Below are 24,802 nucleotides of genomic sequence, written 5' to 3' on the forward strand. Positions count from 1 at the left end.
TGTCTGGCGCATGCCTCAGAGTTTGGGTAAGTCTTGCTTCCCTTAGAGCTGTGTGTTCCCTTAGAAAAATGCCCAAAAGTTCTGTTTTGAGGCTGGGAAGCTAGGGGCTAAGTATACGCTTTTAATGTGTTGTCTTTCCTTTCTAGCTTTCCGGATGATCCCATATCCTCTGGAGAAGGGACACCTATTTTATCCATACCCAATCTGTACAGAGACAGCAGACCGGGAGCTGCTTCCCTGTAAGTGTCACTGTTGGCAGCCCTCCTCTCATCCAGGGAGGGTGACTTCGCATGATAAGTGTTGAATTTGTCTTTATTAAGTTCCTTCCAGCCCCTTGCCTTATTTGATATTTGATACATTTTTATATGTATAAAAATGAATCATGTGAATGGGTTGGACTTCCTGCTTCTCCAAGTCTTCCACATTCATCAGAGGGAAAGAAGCCAAGGGCCTGAAATTTAGCAGAGGCATAATGTATAGATTGACATGACCTTTGTATAAAGCCCTGATGTATGGTGGCATCTCTACAGGCTAGTTTTTCGTGGACAGTTCTACTTGGGTTCTCCTGCTCCTCTAAGGTGGTCTGTGTAAGCAGCGGGAGTTTGAAGAGGAAGTGCTGATGTCAGAGGAAGCAGCAGTTGAGTCATGGATGGCAGGGCAGGACCAGGCCACTGGCCTCATTGCCAGAGTCCTGAGTGAAGAGGGGTGGTGTACTGTCCATGGTGATGCAATGCTCTTGGCCAGACAGTCCCTGTGAGCATCTCGTGGGATGCATGTAGTGGGTTGGCTGACATGTGCGGAGCACACGTGCAGCCTGAGCTGTTGTGTCATGGAACGCAGGAGGGAAACCCTGCCCTCAAGTGCCTTAGGAGCTCATAGCCTAATGGTCACACCACATGTGGAAAGTATTATTTTGGTTTACTGTAATGCAACATTGTTTTGACAATCCAGGCTAAATAACTATTATCCAATCACACTATGTGCAAGGATCACGTCCAAGCTCTTCATGTGGCCCTGACTTGGGAAATAATTTCCTCAGATATTAATCCCCCTTTGGCTCTTTTCTCCCCCTTCTTTCCCATCACCCTCTTTTTTTTTTTTTACTAGCCTTAGTTATATCAACAGCTAATATCTATAGCATATATAAATATTTCTCCAAGCATAGTATAATTTTGGAGAACTGGCACATAATTAAAGTTCAGACACCAACATTACTGATGCAGTCGTAAATCTTCAACACAGTGACACCTGGCTACAAAAGTCATTGGTGCCATCACACTGGGCCTCTGGAGGTACCTCACCTGTTTCCTCCCTAGTCAGCTCAGCCTACTACAGTTTGTTGTTTAAGGAGCTGGGAGAGCTCTTCAGTGTCCTGTTGTCAGAGCTTCATTTCGAAGGCATTTGGTGCATCACATGTCGTTATTTTGATTTCAGAAATCCCTATGGGGCCCATAATTTCCCTTTTGATGCCCCCTTCATGGAGATCTTCATTAAAGTTTCAGTTATCTGTTAGAAAGTTTTCTGAAAAGTATAGCATTTTAAAATATTTTTAACCAAATCCAATTAATTTTCTGTGTGTATAGATTAGCTATAAGAACAGTATCACACTTATTAAAAGAAACATTATAACCATAGTCTCCACAAGCCTTGAAAAAGAAAAGTATGGCATGGATTTATTGAAGAGTGCCATGATTTAAGTGTGATATCAGTCTGGGACCTCTTTGGGGTTGGATTTTGAGAGTGAGATATAAAGAGGTGTAGTTGTTATAAACATTGCCCATGTTTTGTACATTAGAAGTATAATTGCCGCCATAGTAGGCCCTCCGTGCAGTCAGCCCTGGGTCTGTCTCTCAGCAAGCTTACTTCCTGGAATGTGCAGGTGGTGGTGCTCACATGTGCTCCTGAGAGTTCCTCCTCCTTATTCTCAGCCCTGTTGATTAAGGCTGAGTGACAAAGCTTAAGGGAAGTAACAAATCCTTAATGAAGGATCTGTAGAGCTTGCATTTCAATGGGGAATAGGCCACTTAGATTCTGCTGGCTCCGGCAGCAGTGTTGTGAACCTGCCCCTTCTGTCAGAGTCTCACCAGCAGTTGGTTTACCTCTGTACACTCAGGCCGATGGCCCCCAGCCAGCATCTCTACCAGCCCCACAGTCACGGGCAGTCAGGTGATAAGTTGTTCATTACATTCTTTATGTGTGATACTCTAGCACCTTTGATTTTAAGGAAACCCAATGTTTAATGTTTGAATGCCATGAAGGACACTCTAAAGGTCATCAGTCCCCTTCCCCTTGTGATTGTTTTAGTATAGTAATCGTCGGGAACCTCCTACACTTGTGTCAGATAAGCATAGGAAATTTGGCCCTCACTCCTGCAGGTTGAATAGGACTGTATGTGAGGTCCTCATTGAATGATAGCATCCTCCATGGACAGCCTTAGACTGTTAGGGAAAAGTACAAGATAAACTCATATTGTCTCACTGTTATGATTGAAGAATACAGTAAAATAAAAATGGAACAGGTGTATATATACACATGTACATTCCACACTTAGTTTGGGAATTCCCATCGGAATTATGTGTTGTAATTTTGCTGTTTTGTATTTGCATTTGAGAAAGCAGCACTATATTAAACACAGATGGTGCCAGTGAATGAGGGCCAGCCCCAGGCTAATCCAGAGTATCTCTAGCTGAGATGATGCAAGTAGAACTTGGATTTGGGAGCAGCAGTCAGGCAGCAAAGGCAGCAAAGGCACCTGTGAGCTGGGAGATATCCAGTGTCCTGCCCATTTCATTTCCAACATGCTGCAGCCAGGGGGAATCAGACTTCCCAAGATGCTCTTCACTTGAATCCTGATGGTTCCCTTCTCATTTTCTCCTCAGCTTTCCATGAAGTCTCAGTTTACCCAAAGAAGGAACTTCCCTTCTTCATCCTCTTCACCGCTGGATTATGTTCCTTCACAGCCATGCTAGCCCTCCTGACACATCAGTTCCCGGAACTTATGGGGGTCTTCGCAAAAGCTGTGAGTGCTCACTAGGAGGGGTGCCTTGGGCGATGGACAGGTGGACAGAGGAAGCCAAGGGAAGGAGCCGGAGGGGAAGGGGCTGCTTCAAAAGCGGTTGGAAGCCTGAAGAGTTATTCAGTATTCAGTGTCCATTATCATCAGAGCAATGGATGGCTGGAGGGCCAAGTGAGAGTGCAGGTTGTTAGTGTGTGCCTCCCCTCACTTCCCAAAGAAACCCTCCGCCCCTTCCAGAAAGTGCACAGTCAAAAAGGATGAAGTGATTTAGGGAATCCTCATGAGTGAGAGATGAGCGGGGCACAATTCAGCATTTCACATACTCAATGCACTTTCTAACCTTTGCATATTATGACTTTCATTCATGAAGGATGAGATTTTTGTTTCCAAAGATCCTTTATGTGATAAAGCATGGCTACAAACCCATGCTTATTTGAGTAATGTACTATGAGAAAGTGTGAAGACTTGTAATGGAAGTGTACAAACATGAAATTTAGAAATAGGAAAATCCATTAAGAGCCTCATGAGAGGATGGTATAAGAAATCTCTCTGCCCTGCTTGCTCAGAACCAGTTTCCCTAGAGAGGCTTGATCATGTCTGTCAGACTATGGGGGTGAATGTCCTGATTTTGCCATAGCGGCTGTCAAATAGAAGGAACAAAGAGAAAAAAAAAAACATTAGTTGTTTCCCTGCCATCTGATTTCTAGATGCATGGGATCAGTGAAGATTTTTTCCTCTCTCTTCCTCTCTCCCTCTCTCTTTCTTTTTCTCTCTCTACTTCTCACTCTCTGCAGTGACACTGCCAGGACCTGAGCCAGTTCCTCAGGCCCCTCCCAGCCTTGTACACTGTCTGAATCAGCCTCCCAATGCTGTGTGTCACCTCCTCAGTGCCCACACGCTTAAACTTGCCTGCCATGCCCTACCTTCCTCTTCCTCTTTGCAGCCTCCCCCTTAATTCACATCCTCCCTGTTCTTGCCAAAGCCATGAAATTGTCTCAGCTGGTCTCCTAGTTTAAGGGCTTATCTTTGTCACTCTGTCACTTATACTAATAGAAGAAAGACCTTTCTAAAGTTCCAATAAAAATTTCACTTCCCAGCTTTTATCCACTGGTTCCCAGTGATTTCTGGACAAAACCTCAGTTCTTTTGATTGAGCTAAAGGAACTGTTGATCGTCTAGTGGCCCTTTCCTTGCCTTGTTAGCCTCTTTCCTTCCTCACAGGCATTCATGGACACCACTTTCCAGCCATAGTGAAGTGTTCACAATGTCCAGAGAAACCAGGTCTGCGTACCTCAGTGCCTTTACATGTGCTGTTTGTGGAATGCCTTGTATGACCAGCACTCTGCTTGTCTACTAAAGACCTCTTTCTTACTTAATATTGTACTCATTTTTCCTAATTTGAGGGGGTTGTCTCTATATTACAACATACAGTTGATGAGAAATTGCCCGTGCCCCGTTAGACTGTGCAGTCTTTGAGAGCAGGCCCATGCCTTTCTCACATCTCTTTCTCCAAAGCTTTGGACAGAGCTTTCTCCTGTGGCTGGGAAAGGCGAACATCTGTGTGTATCAGAAACACTGTTGTACATGGGCTTCCCCTGCTTGACATGGTGCCCATTGCACCAGTGGCCATTCAGAGCTCCTTACCTTAGCACTCAGCTACCTTCTGTCACTTCTACTCATGTTCAGGTCACAGAGGGAGCGCACCAAAGAAATCTGCTTTCCCAAATTCTTAGAGCAGCTTTTCTATGTAAAACCAACTTGAACTTCTCTCTTCTCCTCCCTTCAGGGAGATTAGGCTTCCTTATGTCTCCCACATTTTCTAAAATCGGCATTACCCTCGATGCTGCCCTCAATGCCTTTGGTCCCAGGGCCTGGGCAATCATTGTTTCCTTCTTCTCTGTAGCTGGCCTCTGAGGGAAAGTAGCTGCCAAAGCTTTCAGATTAGAGTATAATGCAGTTGATGTGTGTAGTCAGGCTGTAGATCTGGAAGTAGACAGTTACTGTCCCCACTTTTCTGCTTCCCCTTTAAACATTCTTAAAACATCTACAAAAGCACCTCACTGTTCCAGTGTTCACTATAAGGCTAGCAGATAACCCTCGATGGGGGTGTGGGATCTCAGAGACTCCTATCCTCTAGTGTGCCAGGAATGCTTCCGGCCATACCATCAGACTTCAGAATCTCGATCTTCACATCAGGAGTCTGTATTTTTAGCAGTGACCCCCACAAGCCTTTGAGGGTGGGAGCTAAAGATTTTATTTCCTTCTAAGGTGTCTAGCCTCATGAAAGGGAAACCTTTGAGAAGTCATTTGAGGTTATGCCATAGCCTGTCATAGCCATTCAAGTGATAGCTGTCCAGAATTAGTAGTTTCTGTCTGCCTGTACCTTTGGAACAGCCACGGAAGCTTAAAGATTACTGATAACTGCCCTATCTAGGGCCTCTTACCTACTTAACTCCATGCATCATGGGCGTTTGAGTTGTCAGTTGTTCCTTGGGATTCGGGTACTCAGGGCTAAGAATCATGGAACTGAATGGAGTGAAAAACTAGTTGTTTGAGATCATTTGGGCAGCACAGGGATCAGAAGGAGAGCATACAGCAAACAGATTTTCTAGAAAGCTCAGACAGCAGTCTCTACAGAAAGTTGGGAGTTCAACACTGGCTCTTCTCATTTCTATTTCCGAAGCATGGTCTTACGTCTAAAATGTAATGATTGCGTGAAATAGATTTGGCTTTACAGCATTCCTGCTCTCTACCACAGTGTGGCTGTTTGGTCAACTGCTCCTAACTTTAACAACTGTGCTTTTAAACTTCTACTCAGAGAGTCAGAACAGCCTTGCCCTTTCTTGCAGTGTCCACGTCTGGAGATGTTTTGGAAGGCAGGAAGATGGGTGTCATGAAGAAGGCAAGCCCAGTGAATCCACGGCAGTCTTTTCATGTGTACCTCCTCAGTCCTTCAGGCCCCCTAAAGCCTCTGCCCAACACCCGGGGGTTATCACAGCTGCCCTGCGGGCTGTCTGCAGCCATTTGCAGCTTGAGAAAGTGATTTTCTTCAGTCCCCTCTTGAGATAATGTTCCGGGTGTGATGACTTTTAGTAGATGCAGGGAGATTGCACTGCCACCCCCCAGGCTCCACAGCGTGGGAACCCTAGCATGTTTGTTCACTAACATAGACAGTCCCAACACCCGTAGACAGTGAGTCACTGGAGAGGCGTGAGGAGAGAGGCTGAGACTGGCTGCCTACAATCTAATCTACCTCGATGACTTAGGACCGACTCTTCCTAGAATGTTTGGTTCTTCAGATAAGGCTGCTCATATAAGCAAGCTATCATGCAGGCCAGCTCTTCCCAGAACGTGGGAAGGTCAGCACTCTGACCCCTTCTGCTCTTGGGGGCCTGTCTTTCCTCCCCTGCTCTCAACCCTTTCCTGAGACTGCACCCTGACTTTTGCCTCATCTTCATTTATAGGCCTGGACTCTTTGAAGTCTGACATTGATTACAGTGGGATGTCAATTGTCTGCTTGGGACGGGGCACCTGGAACCTATTCAGATAAGCAAGAGGTTTCCACTGTGAACCCAGCAAGCTGCAAGCTGTGACCTTCCTCTGAGTAACTGTGTCTCAAGAAAAGGAAGATGACGATTGAAGTGCCATGCTCTCTTTTTTATGAGCTCAGTTGCTTTTTCCCATCAGTGAACAATAATTGAGTTATGGGGCATTTGGGTTAGAAATCTGACCATGTCTCTCTGCCCTCTGGATAGAGGTTTTGGACATTGAGATAGATGAGTTGATCCAAGTTGCCTGGTTTTGCTCATTCAGCTTCAACTCTTAGGGCAATAAATTGTCCTTTTAGTATAGAAATGAAACTGCTGTTTCTCTTCATGCATTAGTTGGATTTCTGGTCAAAGGTATTGATCGTTTTTCATCCATCTAAAGAAACAACTGACCACCCTAAGGCATCCAGAGGAGCAAGGCATGCTCCTGTGAACTCTATGTAACTCCTGATGAAAACTGCTGACCTTAGTCTGGTAGTGAGTGGAAGGTCTTTGCCACTTCAGAGGCCTCTCTTCTGTGTAGCTTCTTCTTTGTGGGTGTGGGCAGGGAGCAGGGAAAGGGGAAGAGTGCTGATAAGGAAAGTAGCTTGGGTATGAGAGGAGTGCATCCCAGCTGGGGATCTCTAAGTAACTAAATGAGGCTATCTAGGGAAATGCTCAAAGGTAGCCTTTCTCAAAGAGTAGATCATTACATACACTGGAGGACTGAAGTGTCATTTCCTCAGGGAACCTCAGTGAGAAGGACAGATGTTATACAGCAAGGAAGACCACTGTATCTTGGCATGCAGTGGGGAGAAGGAGGCACTATAGACCTTAGAGTGAATCTAAGTCAGGTTAAGCACACCAGAAACAAAGAGGCAATTTATTTGTAAGCTACTTTTTACAGGTTGTTGCCATTCTGCGCTCTGGTTAAGGCCGCTGACACCCACAGTTTAGGGTGTGGAACTGTGGAGGGTACAGCCTTTGAGAATCCCTTTCCTCCCATGGCTGGGGGGGGGGGTCCCCCTCCGCGCTTTCAATATCTTGTATGCCTTCCCACCTTCAGTCTTCCTAAATCTGCTCAGTGTAACCGCCAGCAACATTACCTTGCCTGTTGGGCTGTGCCTTCCAATACCAGCTAGAATCTCTTCTTTATCCCCAGTTTCATCATATGGATCCTCTTTTTGGAATGAGTGCTGTACACAAGGACTGTCACCTTCACAGCCTTAGTCATCTTTCATTGTGTATATCCGCTCTCACAGTGTATACCACATACACTTGTGCCCATAAAATTTTGTAAATGCAATTTTATAGTGTTAGTGAGATTAGTGTATTTGGTCTTTACTGTTTTTGTTTGTTTGTTTGTTTGTTTGTTTTTATAACCAGCATCTTGAGGAAGCTTTTAGAGGCAACCAGGCAGGGTTTACTCATTACTGGGCCCAAAGTTTCCTCAATGCTTTCTGACCTTCTTTGTGATGGAACACAGTCCATTTCTAACCTGAGAAGGAGAGCTAATTCATCCTGTAGTTTCTCAACCTTCCTACTCTTATGACTATTTAATACAGTTCTTCACGTTTTGGTGACCCTCAACCATAACATTATTTCTATCGTTACTTTATAACTATACTTTTGATACTGTTATGAATTGTAATATAGATATCTATGTTTTCTGATGGTCTTAGGTGATCCTGTGGAAGGGTGACAACCCACAGGTTCAGAACCATAGCTGTAAGGTAACTCTCCCAAGTATTTCGGCATACTCCCAGAAGGATAATTTAAGATTATCAGAAATGACTGTGAACCTAGCATCCCCTGAGCAGGGACCCACCACACATGTGGCCTTCCATTTCTCAAGTGCATATTCAGCCTGGCACTCCAGGCTCTGGCCAGCCAGGACTGTGCCTACATTCCAGTGACGCTGAACCATTCACCACCCGATGGCTCACGTCTCCATCCTTAGCACTGACATCACACCTTTTGGCATTTCATCTATCTATTACAGTCTGTTTAAACTACTTCACTTTACAGAGTTTTTCTTGATCTTCTGAATACTTCTCTCCTCTAGTCTAGCCTGGCTTCTCTCCCTTTTTCTGAACACTCCTGGGTGTCTACCCTGTCTGCGATCATGGCTTATATGTATTACTTTGCTCTGTCCATATCTTAATGGCCTTGCCCCGTCTTCCCCTCAGCTTTGAGTCTTCAAGAGGAAAAGGTTTTTTTATTTTTTATTAATTACACTTTATTCACTTTGTATCCCCCCTGTGGTTCCCTCCCTCCTCCTGTTCCAATTCCTCCCTTCCTCCACCCTCTACATGCATGCCCCTCCCCAAGTCCACTAATAGGGGAGGTCTTCTTTTCCTTCCTTCTGATCCTAGTCAATTAGGTCTCATCAGGAATGGCTGCATTGTCTTCTTCTGTGGCCTGATAATGCTGCTTCCCCCTCAGGGGGAGGTAATTAAAGAACAGGCCAATCAGTTCATGTCAGAGACAGTAAGAGGGAAAGTTTTATCCTAGGATCCTTTTCTCTCTCATGTACCACTTAGTTGCCTTACCAAGAAAATGTGTGTAATTTATTTAAAAAGCAGAAGAGAGAAACATCACCAACTTTCTTTTTGATAATGTAGCAGTGATGTGTTATCAGCCTTCTCAGTATATTCCATACGCATTAAACACATAGATACATGTTTACATGCATATTCACACACACACACACACACACACACACACACACACACACCATTCTGAGGTCCTTGAATTTGGGCTGCTTGCCTTACATACCTCCTCCTTTGTAGATCCACAGCTGTAGAACATGTGACCAGTAAGGGTAATCTATAAGTTTACTGAGTGCACTGTCTACTAAGTTTGCTTGCCTCAGAACCATGCTTCCACTCCATTGTGTTGGTATTGGCAGTACTGTGCTGTGGACAGGGATTAGGGCAAAAGACTCCACAGGAAAGATGGAAGGCAGAGTCCTTCTCAATACTGGTCCCCTCCCGGACAAACATTTCTCCTACCAGCTTCTCCCACAATACCGGTTTGTGAACTCACAAGAACACCAACAGAATACATTTGAAGCTATGCCTAGTATCTGATAAAGCAGATTGTGTTTCTTAAAAGACACATCTTTATTGCCCTGTGTGTGAGAAAATCAGCGAAGTATTTAGTGAATGAGTGAGAAAGTTCCCAGAGACCATTCAATTGTTCTTCCCAGAGGACAAGGCTCCCCAGTGTGCCGGTCTGCTGCCCTAGCCTCAGCTCCCTGCCACACGACACAAGATATGCTGTTTAGGCTGTGCATATACTTAGGAGACACCAGGACACTAAAGTAAGCTTGTAGGGCCAGTTAGCCAACCAAGTGGCCTGGGCTGGCTGTTTCTATTATATAGCTCCTATGCCCACTGCTTTACCTACCCATCATTCTCTTGGATGATACTCAACTTCATAGGCAGGGTTAAACTCTGGACACTACTATGATCCTAGGAACTGCAGCAGCTGTCAGAGGGCCAAGGGAGGTTGTCAGCAGACACTTCCTTCTTATCTGTCCTGCAGGGGGTGTGGCTGGAATGCTTCTTCCACTTTCCCTGACATCTCCTGTAAACAAGAAGAAGGCTGTACACTTGTGAGGCTTTCAGAATGAGACATCATAATATACAGGCACACACTGGAAAGCTGATCTTCATCTTGGACAGGGTTTCTCCTGACTGCTGCTTTTCTGGTTTCCTTGCAGTTCCTCAGCACTTTGTTTGCCCCCTTGAACTTTGTTATGGAGAAAGTGGAAAGCATCCTTCCCTCCAGTTTGTGGCATCAGCTGACGAGGATCTGAGAGAGCCTCCCATCCTTCACTCTCCTTACCATCCGCCATCTCTTCCGTGCCAACCTCTCTTGGACCACAAGAACGCATGACTTTGAAAAAGGGAAACCATTCTGAGATTTTAAACTGTTCATGGACTATCGGTTCCTTATTAAAAGCTGGTTTTGGTGTACAAAATTTATTGATGTTCAGTTCTATTTTATTTTGCCTTCAAAACTGATGAAAACATAAAAAAATAAACTTTTGTGTATTGCAACAATCTATGTGTCTTCTTATTTTTTCCTTCCAACTGTAGACTTTCCAGTACTCTCAATAAACTGATAGGTTTATGCTACTCTCTAAGGATGTGGGGTCTTCTAAATCCACACTATGATTTTCTTTGCTGGCAGAACTAGTCTCAGCAGAGCCCACCACCCATGACTTGGTGGCTTGAAAACTGGAATCTTAGGGCTGGGAATATTGTTCAGTGGTAGAGCACTTGCCTTGCAAAGGACTCTGGTGTCTGTAAGTCCAACATTATATAGAAACAAATGCATAAACAAGTGAGAAAAGAAAGGAGGAAAATAGAAATCACAAAAGCACTATCCCCAAACAGTATCCTCACATGCCAAACGGGCACAGAGAAGTCGGCTTTCAAGGGGAGTATAAGCCTCAGTGAGACAAATGTCTGTACCTCAATAGTATTTCCCAGCTCCATGGGCTCCACTGACTTTCCGGGAGTCACTCTGATGAGAAGCCACAGACCAACAGTCTGTCACAGAACCTGGCCACAACACCCTTGTTGCCATTTTAAATGTTTCGTCCAAGAGTACCTTTTAGTTTTTGTCATGTTTGCATTCCTGACTCCTTAACTTGAACATTCCTTGAGTAGTTTAGTGATCCGAGACCAAATGATCATTTGTCCTCACCACCTTTCAAAACTATGTGCACCATTGAAACCTAGCAGAGCATCTGGATTTTGTTAAGCAAAAGAAGAAAAATAAATAAACACAAATTCTCTATCTAGAGTGAAAAAATACCTTCATTTAACATCACAATCCAGTCCATCTTTTGCACACTTTCCCCTTTGACTTAGAATCCTACCTCTTCCTCAGGCACATCAAGGCAGGTAGTGTCCTGGGAAGCTATTCCTCTTTCAGGATTTGGGTTCATTGTCTCTGCCTAAGGGCAGTGCTATGGGTAGGTAATTCGCAAGGCTGTTTGTTGTATATATTCTGTGCAAACCCGTGATGAGAAAGTACAGCTGGCTTCTGCTCTCCCAGAACTTATCTAGTGAGAGGCTGACCCCTCTATACATACCGGTAGTGTTGCTCTTGGGAGTAGGGGCTATGCTTGCCTTGTTGACAGCTCTTGACACTGAGTGGATGCTCAAGTGACTGGGCGAGTCAGGTGGTGCAGTACATGACAGGCACAAATAAACTATGATCTGTGTAAGAGGCAAGTGACTTCAGATGAGGACCAGTGAAGGCTTAGAAGGATAATTTTTGAGCTGAACAAACAAATTATCTAATGCAATTCCTTAACCTAATAGATGAGGAAATTAGAGATTTTGGTCTGCTGGAGCTGGGTTGTGATAAGTCCTCAACAATAGGCTTAAGAGCAGAAAGCAGTGGGAAGTGGAAATGGCTCAAAGCCAGTTGTTGCTAGAAACCCTGAGTTATAGGAAATGGAGCCAAGGAATGCAAGATACCGTGTGTTTGTGTGTGTGGGGCAGTGTGGGTGTATGTGTGTGTTTATGACACAAGGTCTCTGCATAGCCCAGACTGACCTTTAATTCTCAATCCTCCTGCCTTACCTCCAGGGTCTGAGATTACAGGTGTGTGTCACCATGCCCAGCTAAAATAAGGATTTCACTATGCTGAGCAAATTTGAGAATTAGGATTTTTGAGCAGGAGGTCTTTGGAGAGGTAGGCAAAACTTAGGCCTCATTGGGAAGAAAATAATGAATGGAGAAACCAAGTTGAAAAATAATGGCGGCAGATAAATGGGAACTATTGGGAGAAATGAGTTCTGGGACTAAAGGGTTATTCAGGCAAAAAAGGAAGGTACCAGCAAATTATGGATACTGGCTTAAGGGTAGCAAATTATGGACCTTACTAGACCCTCACCCTACTCACTCTTCTGGTAACAGCCAGGGTCCTGTAACTTCCTTTGTTTCATGTGCTTCTCAATAAATCCACCTTCCTCTCACACACGCCCAAGGCTTACTCCTGAAGCTCTTGCCTCCACACCTTCATTGTTTTGCTGTTTCAAAAGACCACCACTCAAGCCATTTTTATTTTTAAGAGTTAACGCAAACCTGTGGAGAGAAAGAGTCAGGGCAACTGAATCAACTTCAAAAGCTCTTAAGTTGATCGTGTTTGCACAACTTCCTCCCGCATCTTGCCCAAGGATGAGGGATCCTGACTTTGCACCAAGATGGTGGTGACTTCATAGTGCATTCTGCCTTCTGCTTTTTGACTGCACAGGAGGCGGCTTCAAAGGCTATTATAATGAGCTTTCTTCTATGAAGACCTTTCCGACCAAACAGTAAGTGTCCAGTATTCTCATCCATTGTGTGTGTGTGTGTGTGTGTGTGTGTGTGTCAGAATACAAATGCGATCATTCTAAATTAAATGCCAATAGGTCAAATCTAGCAATGTTTAGCAACGTACACAGGGAATGATACATGACAATATAAAATGATCTATTGGCTTGCTTTCAAGTTGCCTTGCTAGCACTTAGTAATGCCAAAGTCATCTGGCTTTATAAAAGGGTTGGGGAGGCCTTACACATATTTTAATACAGACTTGAATAATTAAACACTAAATTTATCAGCTTTTTGGGGGAGACTGGATAAATTCAAACCCAACACATCTGATTTTAGTGCTTGGTTATTGAGAGTGTTTTATTATTATTATTATTATTATTATTATTATTATTATTATCCTTTTAACTGCCTGCTATGGAGTCAGTTTATGCAAAATTTCTTCTTCAATTGGTAGAATATTCTAGGAAATTACCATTCCATGTGTTACTGTACAAGAACGTGTTATACAATTTGTATATTTCATCTCTTCTGCATTTGCTGAGGTTACCTCTCTCCTTTTCCTGGTCCTGATTGTGTAGTTTTTCTTGTGTGTGTGTGTCTAGCCATGTATGGAGGTGTGGGGGTGTAGGCACACTTACCGCTAGCATGTGCATAGAGGCTAATGCTGATGTCCGGATGGGACAGTATCTCTAGAGAAGTACCCACGGTGCCTCTATATCTTATCTCTGAACAGGACCTGGGAGATGGTTCAGCTGGCTTGCTGGTGGTGTCGATGTCAGTGAAAGCCGTGTAGGCACCCAGGCCTCATCACTCACCGTCCTGGTGGATCCCTGCTGAAGCTGGAAGATTTCTGTGTGGCTGTGCTCTACACTATGTGAACTTCCCTGACCGCACAACGACAAGGTTGGAGACCGGCTATGAAGCTGTGCACTTGTGTAGCACCATGTACCCTGAGCATCCCCGGGAGGTCGTGCCTGATTTCTGCTTCTGTGGAGGTGCTTTAGAGACTGAAAGAGAAGGGTACAGTATTACTGAAAAGGCTGTGGCCCAGGATCAACTTCAGGGTGAATAAAAAGAGTCTTTAAGTTCATTAGTGCTTATCTCAAGGCAGCAGGCTGTCCTACAGGTTAGGTACCCATTCTGCCAGGTAAGTCTTCCTGAGCTTTCCATAAGCGCGCACACACTCTGCAGCTCTTCAAACCCTGCCCAGGTTCCGATGGGATATTATCTTCTTGCTGCTGCTTTTGCTGCTGTTTCTGCAGTAACAAGATGCTGACCGAAACCAACTAGAGATAGGAAAAGCTTTATTTGATTTACATGCTGCAGCCCTCAACCGAGGGAAGCCACAGCAGGGACTCAAGGCAGAAACTTGAAGAGGAAATCACAGGGGAACCCCTGCTTACTGGTCTGCTTTCCAGGCTTTCTCAGCTACCTCTCTTCCAAAGCCCAGGCCCGCCTGCCCAGGAATGGGAGCACCCACAGTGGGGCAGTCCCTTCTGCATTAATTAGCAATTAAGAAAGTATTCCAGAGACAAGTTCGCAAAGCCGGTTCTGACAGAGGCCATCCTTTAATTAAGATTCCCTCTGCCCGGGTGTGTAACAAGATGACAAAAGCGAAGTATAACAGATGGAGACTTGTTTCCAAAATCTTCAGTCTGGAGCATGGACAAGTGTGTAGCTATGTGACTAGAGGACCAACTAAGAGCCCCAGTGAGGCCTGTCTGCTAGGGTCTTGGCCCCTCCTAGGGGCATTCTTCTCTTGCAGATGCAGGCCCTGTTGTCACGCAAGACTCTTGTGATCTACCAGTATGCTGGCAGGTGAAAGAATGTCCCAATGGCCAAATTCTAAAGAGATAAACAAGAAAGAGTTGGGATTTGTTTCTAGAGACTGGGACCCATCTTACAGAAAAGAAATTTGTGTTTCTGTGACCTACCTTATGGAAAAAAAAAAAAAAAAAAAAAAGAGGTGGCTGAAAGATTAGAAGGTAGAGAAATTTCACTCTCCAGGACATCATGTGTCCTGACTTTCTCTCTTTCACTTCTCTCCCTCAAGGCTACTCTAAAGCTGCTTCAAAAACCAAGCACTAAAGGCTAGATACTAAAATGAAAGAATTGTTCATTATACTACTCCTGTAGCAATGAGGGCTAGAGCCAGGCGCTATGGACAAAACTCATAACATGCATATGTGTATACATGTATATTTGCATGTGCATGTGTATATGTATGCACATATTGTGTTGGATGATTTTAATGTATGTTATGTATGCATATGTGTCTGCATGTATGTATGTATGCACATATGTGTTGTATAATTTTTAATGTATGTTATATATCTTAATGATATATATATTATGCATGTTAATATATATTAAAGCTTCCGTATGTACACTATAGTATGGATGTGAATTATCTCACAGAAACCCATGCACTAAGATTTAGTTCCTAGTATAGATGGTTGGGACATGGTGGAGATTTTAGGATGCGGACATGAGTTGGGAGGTCTTCTTGTGATGGGGTGCATGGCCTTGAAGGTGCTACAGAGCCCTGCCCTCTTCTCCCTCTGTGGCTCACAGCAGACCAGGAGGTGAAGAAGGAGCTGCTCCCACCCAGGCTCCCACTATAATGCGCTGCCACTCACAGCCTGACCCCTTCCCCAAACAATGGGGTCAGTGACACACGGACTGAAATCTCAAAAATAGGATGTTTTCTTTATAAATTAGCGTAGCTATTGGTTTTCTCTCAATAATGGAAAATTAACTAACATTATTTGGACAAATAAATGGATAGACAGACAGACAGACAGACAGAAAAATACCACAGGCATTAATCTTTATACCCTCATGACATAAAACTAGAAATTTTATATTCTAGTCCCCAATTTTTAAACTGTGTCACAACTCCATATGGGGCTTCATAATGAAAAATGAGCGGCTGTGAAAAATGGCACCAGTAATATGTTTCTGAAAATGCAATGACCAGAAATTAATTCACACTCATATGTGCAATGAACCTGATATGAATCTGAGATGTTTCTGGCAGCGCCTCTGCGGTATCACATGACTGGGCTGTACCCTTGCTTCTGAACACAAGATGTGGACTCTGCTCCGCATGTACTGCCATGGTAAGCAATACCATCAAACACTGCTTGAAAAGCGGTGGTCTGGATTTAAAATTATTGTAGAAATGTTAGTGTACAACACACACACACACACACACACCACTTTGGTATATGGGGTTGTCTTAGTCACTGTTCTATTGCTATGAAAAGACATCATGACCATGGCAACTCTTAAAAAAAAAAAAGCATTTGCTTATAGTCTCAGAGGTTTAGTCCATGGTTTAGTCCATGGGGCATGGTGGCACAAATGGCAGTGGAGCAGTGGCTGAGAGCTATATTCTGAGCCACAGGCTGAGAGACAGACTCTGGGCTTGGCATGGGCTTGGGAAATCTCAAAGCCTACCCCCAGTAACGCACTTCCACCAACAAGGCCACACCTTCTCTCCTTCTAATCCTTTCAAGTAGTGCCACTCCCTGTTGACTAAGCATTCAAATCTATGAGTCTATGAGGGCCGTTCTCCTTCAAACACAGAGTAGTTGACTAGATTTTTATGTTAGAAATCATTAATTTAATGCATTTCCTGGGACTTTGAGAGAATGCTGTCCCTTCTGGCTTAGTGTCATCATTTTTCTTACTCTTCGGATCTCGTCTGCTCCACCTCCTTATGGTGTTACATGCCTTTAATCCCAGGCAGATGGATCTCAGTAAGTTCAAGGATCACCTGGTCTACACAGCAACTTCTAGGCTAAGCAGGGCCACACATATTTTTAAATTATGTGTGTGTGGTTGTTTCCTGTTTTCTTCTTCTGGCTTTCAGAGGCCCTCTGTAGCAGGTTCCTAGGTTGTTTCCTGTTTTCTTTTTCTTCTGATGTCCATCCTCTTTGCCTTTCAGGATGGGGATTGAACATTTTAGTTAGGGTCCTCTCTTTTGCTTAGTATATTTAGATGTACAGATTTTAGTGGGTTTATTCTATGTTGTATGTTTATATGAGTAAGTATATACCATGTGTGTCTTTTTGCTTCTGGGACAACTCACTCAGGATGATCCTTTCCAGGTCCTACCATTTACCTGCAAATTTCATGATTTCCTTATTTTTCATTGCTGAATAATATTCCATTGTATAGATGTACCACAGTTTCTGCATCCATTCTTCAGTTGAGGGGCATCTGGGCTGTTTCCAGCTTCTGGCTATTACAAACAAAGCTGCTACAAACATGGTTGAGCAAATGTCCTTTTTGTGTACCTGAGCCTCTTTTGGGTATGCCTAGGAGTGGTATGGCTGGATCTTGAGGAAGTGTTATTCCTAGTTGTCTGACTCTGAAAGCCAGAAGAGGAAAACAGGAAACAACTTTGGAAACTGCCACAGAGGGCCTCTGAAAGCCTCTGCCATGAAGACTGTGAAAGCAGATGCTGAGCCTGATGGCCAACTGACTGGCAGAGTGAATGGAATTTTATGTAAGAAGTGGGAAATAGTAAGAGCTGAAGAGGACAAGAACTCCACAAGGAGAGCGACAGAACAAGAAAATATGAACACAGGGAACTTCCCAGAGACTCATACTCCAACTGAGGACTATTCATGGAGATAACCTAGAACCCTGACAATGCAGCCACTTCTGATGTGAACTGATAGACTAAGACCAGAAAGAAGGAGAGGAGAACCTCCCCTATCAGTGGACTTGGGGAGGGGCATGCATGCAGAAAGGGGGAGGGAGGATGGGACCGGGAGGGGAGGAGGGAGGGGCTTATGGGGGGATACAAAATGAATAAAGTATAATTAATAAAATTAAAAAAAAGAGAAAGTTAAAAAAAATTGTGTGTGTGTGTGTGTGTGTGTGTGTTGATTGCTTGCTTGATGACTGGTCGATTGAGGTGAGGCATGTGCATGCTACAGTGTCCATGCAGATCAGAGTACAACTGGCAGTAGTCAGTTCTTTCCTTCCACTAAGTGGGTTCAGGAACTGAATTCTGTTAGTTGGCTGGCCTTGCTGGCAAGTGCCTTCACCTGTTATGCTATCTCGCTGGCCCTGGCTCTACTTTTTCTATGCAGTTCTACAGTAGATAAAAGATGGTGCCAACTTTGGACAGAGTGCAGGGAATCTTATGAAAGAAGTTGGAGATAGTCAGACCTGGAGAGGACAGGAGCTCCACAAGGAGAGCAACAGCTCCAAAGAGTCTGGGCACAGGGGTCTTTTCTGAAACTGATACTCCAGCCAAGGACCACTCATGAAGATGGCCTGGAACCCCTGCACGGAGGTAGCCTATGGCAGTTCAGTGTCCAAGTGGCCTCCATAGTAATGGGGACAGGGACTGTCTCTGACATGAACTCATTGGCCTGCTCTTTGATCACCTCCCCATGAGTGGGGGAGCAGCCTTACCAGGCCACAGAGGAAGACAATGAAGCCAGTCCTGATGAGACCTGATAGACTAGGAACAGAGGGAAGGGGAGGAGGACCTCCCTTTTCAGTGGACTGGGAGAGGGAGAGGTGTGGGGAAGAGGGAAGGTGGAATTGGGAGGGGAGGACAGAGGGAGGTACAGGGGGAATACAAAGTGAATAAACTGTAATTAACAAAAATAAAAATAATTAAATTAAAAAAAGATGGTGGTATTCACATCAGAACAGATGCTGAACTCATCAATCCTAAAGCTAATCTCTGCAAACATCCTGAAGAGACAGGTTCAAATAATGCTTCCCGAGAAAGCCCATGTCCCACTCAAGTTTACTCATGCTTAATCCTCCAAACTGCCCTGTTAACTAAGTCCTAGTGTGTGTTCTTGTGAACAGTGGCAGCATAAGCAGCTGGACTGGGCAGAATGTGGTGGTGTACGCCTTTAGTCTGAGCACTTGGAAGGTAGAGGCAGGCCCTGTGAGCTCGAGGCCAGCCTGGTCTACAAATCGAGTTCCAGGACAGCCAAGACTACACACAGAGAAACACTGTCTCGAAAAACAAAACAACAACAGAAAGAAAGAGAGAGAGAAAGAAGCTGTTAGGTTGGACCCCTGCGCCTCTGGGCACGGGCCACCATGCAGTGCTGCCCTTACTGTGCTTGCTCACCCGTCTCCTACTCCTGTTCTTACAAACAGTACCTACATCTAGCTGCCAGTGGTGACAGACACAGCACTTGGGGAGCTGGGGCAGTTCCATCATTGTGTTCTAGGCTAACCTGGGCTACCCAGTGACACCTTGTGTAACAACAAAAAACATCATGTGCATACATGCGCACGTGTGCACACACACACACACTCACACACTACTTACTAGGATATTATATTATTTGTTTCAGAAAACATTGGCCTAGAGAGGTACTGAATCAAAACGAGGTTCCCACAAGCAAGACACGTGGTTGCTCTGTTGCATCTCATCCATCCGTGAGGAAGCCAGCAACACAGGATTCAGAGAGACATCCAGGGTGAGCTCACGCTGAAGTGCATCATACTCCCCAGATGGGATTGCGCATCGAATGTCCACTAGAGCCTGTCTGGGATACTCCTGTGTCTGGTCCATGAATGATGGCCCTGGATCCTTCAGGAGTGTCTTGGGCCTTTTCTCTGCCCACAGACATCAGTATAACAAAGGGGAAAAGTTAGGATCAGGGCAACTGCCACAATTCAAGTGCTCTTTGCTCTCTCAGTCACCCAAAACCAACACCAAAACAGCAAAATCGTGTTAAAAATCCAGCCTTCTGGCTATGGTGAACTACAGTTCCTATCACTCCCTCTGGGAGCATACCTAGTGAAACTCTACCATGTTGGCTTTTCAGGAGCTCTCCCTTTAACCCCTAGGCCTTTGGGTCATATATCTAACAAATTATATCTTACATTTAAAAAAGCAGGTTACTGACAAATAGGATGATCCCTCTGCAATGAAAATCTGATGTCAGAGTGTGAAAATCCCCTGCTAACAGGGAACTCCCACGTCACTCATTCTAAACTAATGATATTTATCCTTCTTTGTTGTCCTCATTTTAAAAAATGGCTCCCTTGGTTGCAATGTTATGTTAAGCATATTACATGTTACTCCAAAGCCAGCTCATATATTATGTCCCAGTACACTCCAGAGTATATATTTCTGAATAGCTCACACTCCACAGTTACAGTTCCATATTAAATATGGGCTGCCGCGAGCGGAGCCCGGGAGAGCTGTCTGCTGCATTCCCAGCTTCTTGTTTTCCCTGGAAGCGTTACCCTTCCATTGTACACTCCTCAGGGAAGGTGTGCCTTCAGCTAGAAAAGTCGACCTGGGGAAGGTGACGAGGATTTCTCTGGAAGGGAGAGTAGGAGCGGCATCGGTTTGACGACTGCCTGCCACCTTCTGAGGGGGCCAGTGATGATTTGCACCTGCGTGGCTCCGCAGATGAGACACAAAGAAGGCGGGGTGCCAGAAACCATCAGGGCCACTAACAGAAAGCTGTAGAATCTCTTCTTCTGCAGCATTAGCATCAGCAGGCATTTCCGTCCTCTACAGGCGTGGAGGTTTCATCTAGTATGGCCAGCATGCACTTCAGCATCTGTGTAGAACACTATTTAGAGATGGGGTTTTTTGGGGGAGAGGGATTCACAGGATGTAATCTTCCTAGTCTCTTCAGACAAGCCCACCGTGACAACACAGTGTTATTTCCGTTTACTGCAGGATCCAAACGCTAATGGCCATCACCTGCTTTCTTTGCCTCCCCCATCCTGCAGACATTCTGCTTTGGGTTCCCTGCAGCTCTGGGAGTGCCACAACAAACAGGCAAACTACATGAGCTCATCATGTGAGGCCAGCCCTCCTTGGGAACAAGTTGTCAAGTACTGTGGTCCGGGCCCAGTGGCTGATGGCAGCATCTTCTTTTCTGGTGTGGTTCTTCAGCCTGGCAAACAGGCAAAACCAGAGAGCTGGAACCAGCTGAGGGGCTTTATGTAGAACTTCTCCCTGGCCTACACATACCGTCAGAAGTCAAGGGCCTCCTTTCTCTTGTGAAACCTTGCCAGTTCTGGGCTCCCCCATATGCTTCCCCTCACATTATCCAAGCCTTTCTCCAGCACAGAGTGACGGCAGCAGCTACTTCCCCCTTTCAAGATAAGAGGGCCTCGTCGGAGAAGTGCTCGCAATGAGACGAGGGCACAGGAGCCCCTGGAGCCCACAGCAGTTTCCCTTGAGTACAAAGCTGAAGGCCTGAGACCCTTGACAAGTTAGGATCAGACTGCATCCAAAATACATCACAGCCTCTTGGGGCTCTCTGTAGCCATATAAGGAGTTACCCAAGAGCTATTTATCAGAGTTGTTCTCGAAGGGCAAAGAGAACCTACAGGGCACTTCAATTAGCTGAGCAGTCCCCAGCTCTCTTGTACCTACAGCTGTCACCAGGAGTGGGTATCAGCCATTTGAATGGCTATTATTGCCATTTCATATACAAGAGCTGGAAAGGGCCCTTTTCTTTTCTTTTCTTTTCTTTTTTTGCCTTCAACTCCTTTGAGTATTTTTGCCCATAATGTCTTGAACTTCTGAAACTATTAGAATCTAGAAATAGCCAAACTATTATCAAGTATGTATCTGCCAAAACAAAAACAAAAAACAAAACAGATTAACAAGACTGTTTAATGATCTCTGGCCACCTCGGCCAATGACAAGGCAGAAGGTCACTCGGGAATCTGCCTTCTCCAATGATGCAAATAAGAACAGCAAATCTGAGCCACAACAGCTATCCTAGGTTTTTAATTTTAGTACCGCATTCAACAGTGCTTATATCCACAGACAACTCAAACCCAAGATTTACAGCTTTGTAATGAGGCCAACGTGTTCCTTTTGGGTTACAGTAAGAAATGGGTTTATACACATACATTCTGAACTCATTAATATTTACTTTTAAATTCTCTCTAGCTGTCTTCTGGTTTAACCAGGCATTTAAGAAACATATCTGAGTTTTGAAAAGTCAGCAGCTTTATTTACCCTATAAACAGATAAATAAAACATGCAAAGCTAGGTAGCAACTGGCAGTTGGAGAAGTCGTAAACCCTAGAGAAGAACTTGCTACTGCCATTTTCTTAAACAAAGATAATTGCTAACTATATGTGGAATGCTTATCCTTATGCCCACAGAAAAGTGTAGTTCACAAAGAAATTCCTTGCTCCCTGCCCTGGCCTGGGAGCAAATCCAGGGTGGAAGAGCCAGCGCTCCCCCCCCATGGGGGAGGGAGGGCAGCCAGACCTGTGACCATCTGCATCCTATCCAGCCAAGCACTATTGGGGACCAGGATGGTGTCTAGTGTACATGTTATCATGCAGATTCCATAGTCTGTGCCTGAAAACACACCGATGCCCATAGGCCATGCTGCCACCAGGGGCAACAGTGTGTGAGTGGCCTGGGCTGCCCACTGAGGCCACGGTGATGTCAGGTTCATGCCACCAAGGGCCACGTCTGGGTCCACTGTTCTACTGCAGCTGGCACCTGTGTTGATGTCCATGGCCTTTGCCAGTGTTACCACCAAAGGACACATGGATGTTTGTGGTCTGTGCTGCAACCTGAGCCCTCTCTGGGGGCCTTTTCTGGTCCATGGTAAAAGCAGAGAACCGTGCTTGAGGTCTGTGCTGTCCCCAGAAACTGTGTGGAGCCCTGTGGTCTGTGCTCCTGCTGACTGTGAAGGGCAAGGAGGTTTCTTCTGCTGTGATAGTGATGACCAAAGATTCACACTTAAGAGGAAGGGCCATGGAAAGCTTCTGTGACAACCCATCTCACCACCCAAAGCTCCTCCCACTCCCCAAAAGTAGCAGCCTAGACAGAAAGCCACCAAGGAGAACCCTTTAGAAAGTGTGACAGAGATTTAAAAAAAAAGTTGATGGCTTCTGGTAGAGGTGTGGGAAGGGAAGGACTCAGTTCTATTTAAGGGACAGGCCACTGAGAGTTTGGTCACACTCTCATGAGTATATAAATAACACACTTTTTAAAAATTTTATTTTGTTTTTATTAATTACTGTTTATTCACTTTGTATCCCATCTGTAGCCCCCCCAACCCCCTCCCAATCCTACTCTCCCTCCCTCTTCTTCTCCTATGCCCCTATGATAGGGGAGGTCCTCCTCCCTTTCCATCTGACCCTAGTCTATCTGGTCTCATCATGACTGGCTTCATTGTCTTCCTCTGTGGACTGGTAAGGCTGCTCCCCACTCAGGTGGAGGTGATCAAAGAGCCAGCCCTTCAGTTCATGTCAGAGACAGTCCCTGTTCTCAATAGTAGGGAACCCTCTTGGACACTGAGCTGCCATGGGCTACATCTGTACAAGGGTCAAGGTTATCTCCATGCATGGTCCTTGTTTGGAGGATCAGTCTCAGAAAAGACCCCTGTGCCCAATTTTTTTTTATTTTATTCTGTTGCTCTGCTTGTGGAGCTCCTGTCCCCTCCAGGTCTTTCTATCTTCCTCTTCTTTCATTAGATTCCCTGCACTCTGCCCAAAGTTCGGCTGTGAATCTCAGCATATGTTTTGATACCATGCAGGGTAGAGTCTTTCAGAGGCCCTCTGTGGTAGGCTCCTGTCCTGTTTCCTGTATTCTCCCTCTTCCCATATCTGTCCCGTTTGCCTTTCTGAATGAGGATTGAGCATCTTACCCAGGGTCTTCCTTCTTGATTAGCTTCTTTAGGTGTACAGATTTTAGTATGATTATCCTAGAAGTTAAACAGCAACAAATCAAGTAATTAAATTAAAAAATGGGGTACAGAGCTAAACAGAGAATTCTCTGTACAGGAATATCAAATGGCAAAGAAACACTTAAATGTTCAACATCCTTAGTCATCAGGGAAATGCAAATCAAAACGACCCAGAGATTTCACCTTATACCCATCAGAATGGCTAAGATCAAAAACTCAAGTGACAACACATGCTGGAGAGGATGTGGAAAAAGAGGAATCCTACTCCATTGCTGGTGGGAATGTAAACTTGTACAACCACTTTGGAAATCAATCTGGCACTTTCTAGACAATTAGGAATAGTGCTACCTCAAGATCCAGCCATGCCACTCCTAGGCATCCAAAAGATACTCAAGTATACAACAAGGACATTTGCTCAACCTTGTTCATAGCAGCTTTATTTGTAATAGCCAAAACCTGGAAACAACCCAGATATTCTTCAACTGAGGACTGGATACAGAAATTGTGGTACACTAACGCAATAGAATACTACTCATCAATTAAAAACAAGGAAATCATGAAATTTTCAGGCAAATTGTGGGAACTGGAAAAGATCATCCTGAGTGAGGTATCTCAGAAGCAGAAAGACACACATGGTGTATACTCACTTATAAGTGAATATTAGACATAAATATAGGTTAATCAAACTTTTTTATTTTTTGCTTCTTTTAGGGGTGCTCATGGTGGGGGTACGAAAAGACTGAGAAGGGATTGTGATGGGATGCATGATGTGAAACTCCTGCATAGTCAATAGGAGTGTTATGTAGAAGAAGAAAAAAAAAAGAGAGAGGGAGAGAAAGATACTCAGTGGCTAAGTGTACAGACTGCTCTTGTAGAGGACTTGAATTTTGTTCTCAGCACCCGTATCAGGAGCACACAAATGTTTATGATTCTAGTCCAGGAGACCCTCAAGATTCAGGGATCTAAAAATTTATAAATGGGACCTCATGAAATTGAAAAGTTTCTTAATGACATTAAAAATTGAAAGCAGATAAACTGATGAAACTGAAAATAATTATTTAGAGTGAGGTATCCCAGACCTAGAAGGATAAATATGGTATGTACTTATTTATATATTGATAATAGCTGTTAAGTCAATGATAACTAAACTACAATCTGTAGAACCACAGAGATTAGGAATAAAGTAAGGGACTTGGGTGTGTGTCTACTTAAGGCTCAAGGTAGAATTCGTAACCAACAC

The 24,802-nt window shown here is 44.5% G+C and overlaps 1 protein-coding gene across 7 annotated transcripts in view; it reads left to right on the forward strand.

Annotated features, from left to right (window-relative positions):
• Positions 1-10,612, forward strand: part of St7 (suppression of tumorigenicity 7) — a 233,144-nt gene extending 222,532 nt beyond the window's left edge. For all 7 annotated transcript variants that reach the window (XM_060374061.1, XM_060374062.1, XM_060374067.1 and 4 more), the window contains 3 exons: positions 147-239; positions 2,880-3,019; positions 10,270-10,612. In XM_060374061.1, the coding sequence (XP_060230044.1) occupies positions 147-239; positions 2,880-3,019; positions 10,270-10,365 (329 nt within the window). In that variant the 3' untranslated portion in view covers positions 10,366-10,612. The remainder of the gene's footprint in view (positions 1-146; positions 240-2,879; positions 3,020-10,269) is intronic.
• The last annotated feature ends 14,190 nt before the right edge of the window (positions 10,613-24,802 follow it).

Source organism: Meriones unguiculatus, chromosome 21, assembly GCF_030254825.1.
Source record: "Meriones unguiculatus strain TT.TT164.6M chromosome 21, Bangor_MerUng_6.1, whole genome shotgun sequence".
Classification (NCBI taxonomy): domain Eukaryota; kingdom Metazoa; phylum Chordata; class Mammalia; order Rodentia; family Muridae; genus Meriones; species Meriones unguiculatus.